At 35.3% G+C, this 12,238-nt stretch overlaps 1 protein-coding gene across 1 annotated transcript in view; it reads right to left on the reverse strand.

The window, feature by feature from the left end:
• Emcn (endomucin) overlaps nucleotides 1-12,238 on the reverse strand; it is an 82,887-nt gene that overhangs the window by 32,768 nt on the left and 37,881 nt on the right. The window contains exon 4 of the mRNA XM_028760482.1: nucleotides 1,812-1,925. Coding sequence (XP_028616315.1) covers nucleotides 1,812-1,925 — 114 coding nt within the window. The remainder of the gene's footprint in view (nucleotides 1-1,811; nucleotides 1,926-12,238) is intronic.

A 12,238-nucleotide genomic window follows, 5' to 3' on the forward strand; every position in this document is an offset into this window, starting at 1 on the left:
CCTAAATGTTTGTTTCTCAACTTCTCTTCTGCAGACATCATGTGTTTGCTTCCACTTTATTTATTTCTCCCTGCCAAATGTCACATCCAAGAGAGCACTGAACTCCTATGCTGTCTTTCTCAACCACCACTAACTCGATAATGTCATTGTCTAGTCTACACCTCTAACTTACAAAAGAGAGTAATGGTGACACCAGGTGACCTTGAAAAAGAGTGTTCACGAATAAACCTATTAAACAATCCCACATTTCTTTATAATTTCAGAGGAATGAACCAGCAATGATTTCTCTTTTTAGAATTCTATAATTTTAGGAGCTAATCATCTTTGGACAGAGTGAAAGAATAGCATGAAAGAAGCACATGTGATTCAAAAAGAATGCTAAAAATTATAGAGATATCTTATTTCCATTCTATTTTCTGTAGAGGAGCTAAACAACAAGCCTCATTAGATCTTTTCTTGTAACGCATACTCGCCTTTCTCTAGATGTTAGGACCACGTTAGACACAAATCCGTTTGTCTTATAACCATGATCCAAGGAATTATCAGCGACAAACTTAAGGTGAGAGGGGAATCATCAGGCTCTGCCAGCTAGCAATCTGGAGTACAGAGGTGCTTGGGAATAATACTCTATTATATTTTGTATATGATTTCTTCATTAAGCAAAACTTCCCTGACATTCAAACTTGATGATTAGAGCCATGGAATAAATTTAGAAACTGAGCTCTGAAGTCTATGCGCTTTGTTTTTTGTCAAAACATTTTGGTCAGTCTATATTCTCATTTCTATACTAATTTTGTATATATATCAATTTCTTAAAAATACGTCTGTCCTTCTCTAGAGACTCTGCTGAATACAACGGGTTGTTTATCAATTTGGAAAGAACTCTTCAAAATACTATCTTCCAATCTAAGACTATGTAATATCCACTTATTTAGATATTGATTTAATAAAGTATTGACTGCTTTAGTGGACAGGTACTGCATTTGTCTCATTGAAATTATCCCTAAATATTTGGTACCATTTGATATTTATTTAGATGGAATAATTTTTTTTAATTTTTTTGGATTGGCATTGCTAATTTGTAAAGTAAGATTTTTAACACCTTACATTCTGTGTTAAAATTACTTTACGGTTATTATAATTTTATTGTGAGTTTTATTTCCTATATACATGGTTGCTACATATACTAATAAAAATATTACCTTTTCCTTTATACCTGAATATTACTCTTTATCTACTTATCCATCCTTTATCTGTCCACTTACGTACTACTTAGAGCCTCTGGTTATAGTGTTTAGCAGAAACCATGTTTTAGATCTTAAAGAGGAAACATTACAATTTTCAATCCTCCCTGAGTTTGGAAAAATTAATATAATTTATTTTCATAAAATATATGTTGGAGTTGTGAATATTTCCAATTTCCATTTTAATTTCTTTCAATGTTAAATCTTTTCAGGATATATCTTCAAGAATAATTTTCAATAGGTTGCTTTTTGAGAGACTGTTTTAGTTTTATCAGAGTTGTATATTTTGCTGACTGACGGTCCTCAACAAATTTGTCTAACAAACGAGTTAGAGAATGACTATTCAACTTGATCTTAACTTGCATTGGCACCCATACTACTGTGGCTGTGGATAGAATGTACGTTAAGAATCCAGTCAAGGTTGCCAAGTTGTCGCCTTATTTGATGGTGAGTAGAAGGATGTGCAGGCAGAGCACTGATCTTTTGTAAAGGGGCTGGAAAATACTTTGAAGCAAAAACCTACCCAATAGATTAGCAGAGTAGAGCTGAAGAAATCATCATACTTACTTTTGTTCTGGGAACTTGGTGGCGTTGGAATAGCTTTTGAAATCTGAGAGATTGGCACTGTTGTTTTTATAGTGAAAACTTCATTCTTTAGGAGACCAGCAGTTGTTGTTTCCACTATGTGTAAAAAAGAGAGCATCTATCAGGAATATATAGATCACTAGCTAGTTTCATTGACACTTGGGACCATATCCATTCACAACTTCAAGATTAATAACTGAAAATATTTTGACCAAGATTTTGAAATCTGCGTTCTAACAGTCACCATTAGAATGATGTAGGTAATCACTGAAGAAAGTAGAGTGGTGGTGTTTGCTATGGCTGCTCTCATAGGTGATACTATCAGCTACATAATAATCAGTGAAAGTCATATATGTGAGACTAGAGAGAGAGAGAGAGAGAGAGAGAGAGAGAGAGAGAGAGAGAGCAGTGATTTGTCTAGTTACATAACTTTCACATGAAGAGAGTCACGTGTGGAATCTACCAGAGTTGTTTTTAAAAACAGTTAATCACTACTGGGAAGACAAAGACACAGAAGTAGCTTTGAGGGCTAAAGAGGGCACTATGGCTCTCATGCTTCCTAAGAGTGGATTTCAAGCACATAGACAAGCCAGAACAATAGAATCTAATAAAGATTATATTTATTCAGTTTTTTTTAAAAGAAAATTAACAGCAAAGGTAAGCCAAGATTTTAAAAAATCAACAGTGGAATATGTTAACTTGAAACAATAAATATTTGTACAATTATTTTAGAAATGACCAGTACTTTTCAGTGTTTTCAAAGTTCAGTATAGGGACATTGGGCTAGTAAAGGAAATTCGTAACTGTCAGTTAGTGTACAATTTTTCCTACTTAGATATGAAGTTAGCTGGAAGTAGTCAGGAAAACAGTTTAGAAGATTCTTATTACAGGATGGGATGGACAAGAGATTTCTGATGCCCTACAGTGCAAAAAGTCTTGAAATTATGACATTAAGCAAGAATCTATAAAGTAAATTACTAGCGGTACTGAGACATTCATGTGGGAGAATCAATAGTTTAGAAGGGTTCTTTGTAAATGAATATATCACCAGGTAGAAACGCTTCAGGACTTAATATGCAAACAAAACTGAAATTCAAATGTAAATCACATAGTTAATTTTGTATGAGAAAAAAAATGCAGAGTTTATACTCATAGGCATCATAAAATGTAAATGTGAGGAAAATATTTTAAAAAGTAGTGTTGGGCCTTACTGGAGAAGCACATTGGTGTTTTTTGATAACTCATAAATGGGAAAGATACCCACCCCTAGCCCTAAGTGCAGATTTAACACTTGAGAATGGAAGGCACAAATACCTATTACCCACTAACATCTCAATATGTGCTTGGGAAATGTCATAAGAGAAGTTCGTCTTCGAAAACTGTTGGATAAGAACTCCTCAGATGACCTAAACTGGATCATTAAAATCTTTCTGCCTGAGGTCTCCCCTTAGTGTAAGTGAGGGTGCTGTCTTACCCCCCATGTAACATCTACTTGTACCATTGACTGGAGAGATGATAAATGCTTTGATATCATTATCACATCTAGCCTACAAGCACCAGAGGCCCTTGCTAGTGGCTGGATTGTCATTAACAGTGCTTGAGGAAATCTCCATCACTTGGTAGGGTTGCCACTCCCATTGTGTAACTGGACACCTGGTGAAGTTCACGCTGAGTCCACACATCAACCAGAACACTTAAGGGTGTCCCCACTATGACTTTTTCCAAACAGAGAGTAGGTCACCTATTCGTTCATGCTACTCACTCTACATAGGGTCCTTAACTACAGACAAAGAACCTGTATGGAGATGACACATGGTGTCCAGCTAGCAGTGATCAACTACACTGTATTATAATCTTACACCTTACCATTTCAAGAAAGGAACTTGCTGAGATGGCCAACCCATAAAAGTGTTAGATATAAATGATCTTCCAGACACCCAGTCTCATTGTAGGTGCACAGGACTACTGTAACACATGGCAGTACAGTGCTCCTAAAAGGGACAAATATGTCCAACAACAAATCTCAAAGAAATTTAAATGGATAAAATGCCAGTGTAGAACTTAGAAGACTAAAAAGGACCTGAAAGTAGGAGGGGACTAGTTGGGATGACACAAAAGGCAAACAGGAGTGAGAAATAATGAGGTTAATGGGGCAATGAGTGTAATCACACATTACCTATGTGTATGAAATTGCAAAAAATATGTAAAACTGAATGCATTGGACTCAAAAGCACTGAACTGAAATGGACAAATCATATGGGAATGACTTATTAATAAAAATTGTTTGAAAAATCCTAGAATTAAAAAGAATAAACATTAAAAAACTTAGTGAGATCCAGGAGAATTCAGTCAACCCTTTAAGTGAAAGTAGGAAGATAGTAGACTAGGAATGGGAAATTCACCAGACTTGGAGATGTTTGAAAGAACAAAGCCAAACTCTTGTAAAAACACAAAATCAAATTATTACAGTCCCAATCACAGGTTAGATCACAGGAAAGAAGAATCTGTGAAGTTGATACCAGGTCTTTTGAAATGTTCCCTCAGAAGGAAAAGGAAGAAAGGAAATGGGGAAGAAGGAGGAAGGATAAAGCAAACAGGAAGAAAGGGTAAAGACAGCATCTAGGATTTTCAAAACAACATTAAATAGAAAACCACTTTCTTTTTTCAAATACCCACCCAAAGTAGAGGGGGAAAGTTAAGGGCACAGAAACTTCATTTGCAGAAGAACAATAGTAGAACTCATTTCCAACCTTGGGATTAATATGGAAGCTTATGCACAAGACACTAATTAAATACCAAGAGAACTGACCAGAAAATATTTCACTATTATATATTAGAGTTTAAGACAATAAAATGTTCTAAAATCTAAAGGAAAAAAGTGTAATATTCTCATCATTACACTACTAGTAGCTTGTTCAACAGAAATCCTGCAGGCAAGGAGGAAACAGAAAGATATATTCTAAGGCTTGAAAGATTAAACTGCCAACTAACATTACTATAATCCATGAGATTAAGAAATCAAAAGGAAATAACAATGTCCAAAAATGAGCAAAACCCAAGCGAATTCATGTCCATCAAACCAGCATTACAGAAGAAGCTTAAAGAAGCCCTATTGCAAAGTGATAGAAAGACAATTACTCTCATTAACACAAGTAAAAGTATACATTCCACTAGAAAATCAGATTCACAAAAGAGATGTACAAAAGAGTCTGATGATATTGGTTCAACAAATCCTTAATCCACAAGTTTAATAAAAAATAAGGACTGGGAAATAAAGAATATTAAAAGCAAACAGAAAAAATCACATAGCCAAAGGTCTCAAAAATAATTCTGAATGGAAATTGGACTAAATCTCCTTCAAGTACAATATATAAATTGTTAAAACTGATTAAAAATGTAAAACACCTACCAATTCCCATTACTAGTAAAGATCCACATAAACAGAAAAAAAAAGGTTGTCATAGAAATGAAAATGAATATTCTAATAGTTACATTTGCCTTAGGGCATTGACCCCATCAAACACCTGTTTCTAGGGTTTTTTTTTTTTTTTTTTTTTTTTTTTTTGCTTCTAAAAGTGCTCCAATTTAAACACAGATGTAAAAGTTTGTAGTCAGGACCCATGGAGGAGCGAGAATGGGCAGTGTTTGTCTTTCGGGGCTTGGTTCATTACCTTACTCAGTATAATTATTTCCAATTCCATGCATTTACACATGTCTTTCTTTACATCTGAATAAAATTTCACTGCATACATGTATGACACTTTTATCATCCATTCATCAATTGATAGAGAACTAGACTGCTTCCTTTTTCTAGCTACTGTGACTAGTGAAGAAGCAATGAACACAGAAGAGCAACTGTCTGTAGTTGGATGTAGAATGCTTTGAATATACTCCCAGGACTGTTATAGTTGTGTTATATAGTAGTCCTATCTCCAGATTTCTGGGAAACCTCCTCATGATATCCATTATAGCTATACCCATCTATGGATCAGAGAGGGGCTCATGGGCCCTACCTCCCTCTGCTAAACTATTGGTTACTAATAGATTCTGGGAGAAGGTCAGTAATTTTCTTCAGTTGTATCTATAATGATAAACCTGTCAGGCTCCAGTGGATAGTTCCAAACATTTTGTTACGTGACCCTTGTTAAAGATCAGCAAGTCAACACCAAAACAAAATGACATGAATGTAGGGAAGAACTTATAGGAGGAGGGGGACTGGAGAGCAATCAGAATGTATTGTACACATGTATTGAATTATCAAAGAAAACATGTGATCCATAAAATTAAAAGTATGTGAAGATCGAATCTATGAATGAGATCACTGAAAATGATCAAGGTAGTTTTTGCTTAGGGGTACATGGATGATGGAATATGAACAAACAAGCTTGTGTAATACTTTTAACCAGCATACTGAAGTAAAAATCAAATGATTATTTTAATAGATGGCAATCAATGACATCTTATAATAAAAGTCCTCAACAAATTAAAGATACAATAATAATAACTCAATAATATAGGCTATATATGGCAAACCAACAGTCAATATTATATTGAATTGATAGAACTGACATTTTATTCTAAAATCGAGAATAAGATGCATCTAATATCATAGTTCTTACTAAATACAGAACGAATATCTTAGCAACAATTATGAAAGGGGAAAGAAAAATTCAAATCTGTATAAAATTAAAGGGAATGAAGTCAAATGATCATGTTTCCAGTTGATTCAATATACATCAAACCCTGATGGGGGCTGAAGGCATGACTCAGTGGTTGAGAGCACTTGACCTTGCAGACAACCTGGTTTCAGTTCCTAGAACCTACATGATGGCTCACAACCATCTGTATTCCAGTTCTAGCCTATCCAGGCTCTTTTGCCATCTGTTAGCACATGGCATTCATATAGCATACACATATAGATACAAGTAAAATATAGAAATAGAAGAAAATATAAATATAATTTTAAATCCTGAAGACTTTATCTATTAACAATTAGAACTTATGAATGAAATCAATACTGCAGTATAATAGAGTACAAAATCAGCATAGACAGCAATAATATTTTATATGCCAATAGTGAATTTTAGAGAAGAAATCATAAAAGAGAATAATTACTCCAAACAAAGAGGTATCTAGGAATATGCCTACTGAATGATAAAAGTTGAAAATACTGCTAATGTTTAAAAGTACACCACATGCATACAAAATGAAAAGTCTTTTTAAGTTCATGTATTGGCAGAATTATTAACAAAATATCCATATTACCTGAAGCAAACAACAGTTAATGACTGCTCATAAAAATACCAATGACAATCTTTATTAAACTACAAAAAAATTACTAAAAACTCATATGCTAGTGCAAGAGACTATGAAGAGCAAAAGTAAATCATGAGAAGAAGAAATACTCTGAGACACCTTACTACCTGACTTCAAATTATACTACAAAGCTAGAGTTGTCACACAATAGGATATTGGGATATATATATATATATATATATATATATATATGTATAAAATAGACCAAGAACAGAACAGAGATTCTTGTGGAGAAAGAGAAACACTCCTCCATTGCTGGTGGGATTGCAAACTGGTACAACCACTCTGGAAATCAATCTGGAGGTTCCTCAGAAAATTGGAAATAGTTATACCTGAAGGCATAGCTATACCACTCTTGGGCATATATCCAAAAGATGCCCCAACATGCCAAAGGGGCACATGTTCCACTATGTTCATGGCTGCCTTATTTGTGACAGCCAGAAGCTGGAAACAGGCCAGATGTCCCACAACAGAAGAATGGATACAGAAAGCAAGGATCATTTGCATAATGGAATACTATAAAACTATTAAGAACGAGGGTATCATGAATTTTGCAGGCAAATGGATGGAACTAAAAAATATTACCCTGAATGAGGTAACTCAGACCCAAAAGGACATGCATGGTATGTACTCACTAACAAGTGGATATTAGCCAAAAATACAGAATACCCAGGATACAATCCACGGAACTTGAGAAGGTTAAAAAGCCTAAGGGCCCAAGTGAGGTGCCTCAATCCCACTTGGCAGGGTGAAGAAAGCAATAACAGGAGTGAGGAGGAGAGACCTAGGTGGTAAAAGGGACTGGGAGGAAGAGGGGAACATGATCAGGTATTGGATGGGGGGAACAGGACTGAAGCCCTGAGGGCCAGTAGAAAAAATGGAAACAGGCAACCTCGGGAGATAGGAGCGGTGGGGATCCTCCATAATGTACCAGAGGCCTGGAAAGTGAGAGACTCTCAGGTCTCAAAAGGAGGGACCTTAGATGAAATGCCCTACAGTGGGGAGAGGGAACTTGTGGAGTTCACCTCCAGTAAAAAGATAGGGCATCAAGTGGAGGGATGGGGTTGCAATCTCATAGTCAAAATCTCTGATCCAGAATTGTTCCTGTCTGAAAGAACTACAGGGAGGAAAATGGAGAAGAGCCTGAGGAAAAGGAGGTCAAGTGACAGGTCCAAATTGGGATCCAGGTCAAGGGGAGGCCCCAAGGCCTGACACTATTACTGATGCTATGGTGTTCTTACAAAGAAAGGCCTATCATGACTGGCCTCCAAAAGGCCCAACAAGCAGCTGAAAGAGTCAGGTGCAGAAATTTATACCCAATCAATGGACAGAAGCTGATGACCTTCATAGTTGAATTAGGAAAAAGCTGGAAGAAGCTGAGGAGGAGGGCAACCCTATAGAAAGACCAGCAGTCTCAACTAATCTGAACCTCAGAGATCTCTCAGAAACTTAGATACCAACCAGGCAGCATACACCAGCTGATATGAGGCCCCCAGCACATATACAGCAGAGGACTGCCAGGTCTGGGCTCAGTCAGAGAAGATGTGATTAACCCTCAAGAGACTTGAGGCTCCAGAGAGTGGGGAGGCCTGGTGGGGTGGGGTGGGGACATCCTCTTGGAGATGGGGTGAGGGAGGAGTAATAAAAAAAAAAGATTTGCAACATCTACAACCAACTGATTCTCAACAAAGATACCAAAAATATTCATTGAATAAAGAACAATAAACGACTGTGGAAAACTAGATATGCTTAAATGGAAGACTGAAATGAACCTCACCTTACTCCATTCAAAAAGCAACTTAAAAATACACCAAGCAATTAAATAGAAAACTTGAAATTCTTAAACTCGTTGCAAGAAAACTGAGAGCGAATCACTTCAAAACATTGTTCCAGGCAATGATTGTCTGGGTTGGACCCAAAGCACAGGAAGAGAAGCAGAAATTGACAAGTAAGATTATATCACTTGCCAATTATTTGTGTTCAAAGAGATGATGGACAGCCAAGAGATATGTAGAAGGTTTCTGGATCAGAGGCTAAAGAAGTTATGGCACCCAAGACATGACTTCAAGAGTTGCCTGTTTAACATCGAACATTATGGATGAGGTTGTACCGAGACCCCCCACTCAGTTCAGAACTGGTACTCAGTTACCCTGGGCACAGGGAGACTGGAGGGAGCCTTGGATGCTGTAAAGATAATGTATTTTAAAATGTATGTAGTAGACCTGGAGAGAACAGAATAAAGGTGTGGAGAAGAAGACAAGCACAGATGAAAGGATTTGGCGTTTCTGGTGCTACATGCATGTATGCTCTGAATTTTGACCTGAGGAAAGAAAGACCCACACATGCATGATGGATGGTTACTGACGCATGATCATTGTCACATAAATACCCAGATGAGATCTTTTGGTTCACACACAGTATGTTTCAGGCTGCAGCTAGTGAGTATAGGATGCTCCAGAGTGGAAGGAAATCCATCCTGAGGAAGGCTTTTAAACTTACACATTACATTCATTCTGTTCCTCTACTTTCCTCAGATTACAGTGTGTGTCCCCTTGGACTGAGTGTAACTCGTGCTGCAACTTCAGAGCATGCTATATACATTATGTTCAATGAGCGAAATTTAATATTTTAATTAAGTTCAGAGAATGCTATGTGGATTAAATTCAATAAGCAAAATTTAATATTCTAATTAAATTTCTGTAGAAACTTAAATCACAAAGATTGTACATTTTAGAGGGATCGTGTATTCTTGTGATGTATATCTTTACCATGTAATGTTGAGATCAAGGTAAACCTATTTCCTCAAATACTGTCATTTCTTTATGATTAGAAGCTTTCAATAGTCTTCTTATTTTTTAATGAGAATTAATTTTTATTTATACTCACCATATAACACACCAGAATAGCAGACCAGAAATTTTTACTCTTATGTCATGAAACTTTTGTCTAATTCTCCCTCTGTCCTACTTACTCCTTCCTCTGTCCTTCTTACTCCTTGGTAATCCTTGTAATCTTAGCTTCTATGATAATTATTTCAGATTCTACATGTAAATGAAATTATTGCTATTTGTCCTTTATACCTGGCTTATTAAACTTAGCACAGTGTCTATCTTTACTCATTTGTCAGGATTTCACTATTTTTATGGTTGAATATCAGTCCACTGTTTTAGAAGTACATTATTAGTTGCTGAGATTTGGGTAGGTTCTATTTCTTGACCATTGCAAATGGTCCTACAATGAACTTAAGCATATAGACATCTCTTTCAGATGGTCATATATTTCCCCTGGATATCTACCCAGCAATGAGGTTGCTGGATCTTATCATTGTTTAAGCATTAATTATTGCAAGAACTGTTTATATGATTTTTGTCCAATAATGTCTATGATAGGTACATTTTCCTTTACCAGCATTATGTTTACTGCTTTATAATTAAAACCTTTCTTAGTGAGGTAAAGGGGTATTTCAATGTGCTTTTGGTTTGTATTTTAATTTATAGGAGAATTGTAACCTCAAGATATTATTACTTTTACTGTTAAAACCTATGGTTTTCAAGTCCATGTCATTTGAAATCTCAGGTCTTGGTGTGTGTAGCATATGCAAGAGACAAAGAGAAATAATTTTTATCTATATAGGAGTTGGAATAAGTGAATCTTGTTTGGAGCATGCTTGAAGTAGTCATACCAGTCCTAGATCAACATTAGAGGGAACTAACTTTTTATCTGTCTCCTTATAGTCAACGATTACTTAGTGTGGAGCACAATACAAGTGCAAAGTTAATTCCATTATTTGGGAATTTTCAATACGCAATTACTTTTGTACATTTTGGAAACTGAATTAATTGTGAGAAACAATGAATAGGGCATGGATTATATTAATAATTTACTATGTGATTATAAGAGATTGGCTTAAGGGGAAAGGTTTATTATTTTTAATTGTATAGGAAAGATGATGTCTTGCTTTATATATTTGGAACTCTGTGACTGAGAGTGCTGTTTTGTCTGATACCAACAGTAAAATCACCCTTTTTGAATAAATTTGGCATAGGAGAATAAATTCTGATAAGATTAGCCTTGACTGAGGCACTTGCTGTTGAATGCTACAGTTGAGAAATGATATTTGGCTTAGTTTTATTTTTAAAAGATGCTCTAAATCTACTTATGTATAAATTTAATCTAAGAGGTGATGGTTCTGAGCATTAAGAATTATAAGACATCTAGAAGAAATAAAATATTACAAAACCAGAAACATCATGTTCATGGATCAGAAGAATTAGTATTGTTAAACTCTCTGTAATTCCCAGAGCAATGTGTAAATTAGATGTAAAATCTCAATCACATTTTTCATATGAAGAAACAAACAAAACAAAACAAAAATCCTAAAATATATATGGGACCACAAGATATCTAGCAAACCAATGCAGTTTTGAGAAAGAATAAAAAATAGAAACCATCATACAATAGTTGATAGCTAGAGGTCACAGAGGAGAAAGAATAATCTCTTCAATAAATTTTGCAAGAAATTAAGTTGTCATAATCTAAGAATGAAACTGTACCTTTATCTGATGCAGCAAACAAAAATGAATTCCAAAAATAAAAAGCCTAAATGAAATTTAAAAAATTCTATAAGAGAAGGTTCCAGAGATTCTGTAAAACAGACCTTATTGTAGAACTCAAAGCAAATATCAACAAATATAAAGAAATTGAATTTATTTCTTATCTTTTTAAAAAAAGAATAGCCGTGAAAGATTCATATTCAAGTATGATTTGAAGTCAGTACTTTATAGAAATTTTGTCTCTATAACAAGATCATAGTCAGGAACAGATTTAATTAATGTTTTGGTTCCCTCAATACCTTCTGGGATAACAGTAATGAGCTTATGGTAAGATTGCACGTTGTCCTGATGTCTACACTAAATGTCCTAGGAAGATATTTCTAAACATCAGCAGAAACAGAATCAGCAGAAGCTTATTGAAGACTCCTTTGTTTTTATTCTTTGGGATGAAAAGTAGTGTATTTGTCAATTAATTTAGATATTGTGCTACATATATGTGAAGGAATATAGGTCAAATTGAAACTTGATCCCCTCCAGGAT

The sequence above is a fragment of the Grammomys surdaster genome, unplaced genomic scaffold (genome assembly GCF_004785775.1).
Source record: "Grammomys surdaster isolate TR1022 unplaced genomic scaffold, NIH_TR_1.0 126531, whole genome shotgun sequence".
NCBI lineage: Eukaryota > Metazoa > Chordata > Mammalia > Rodentia > Muridae > Grammomys > Grammomys surdaster.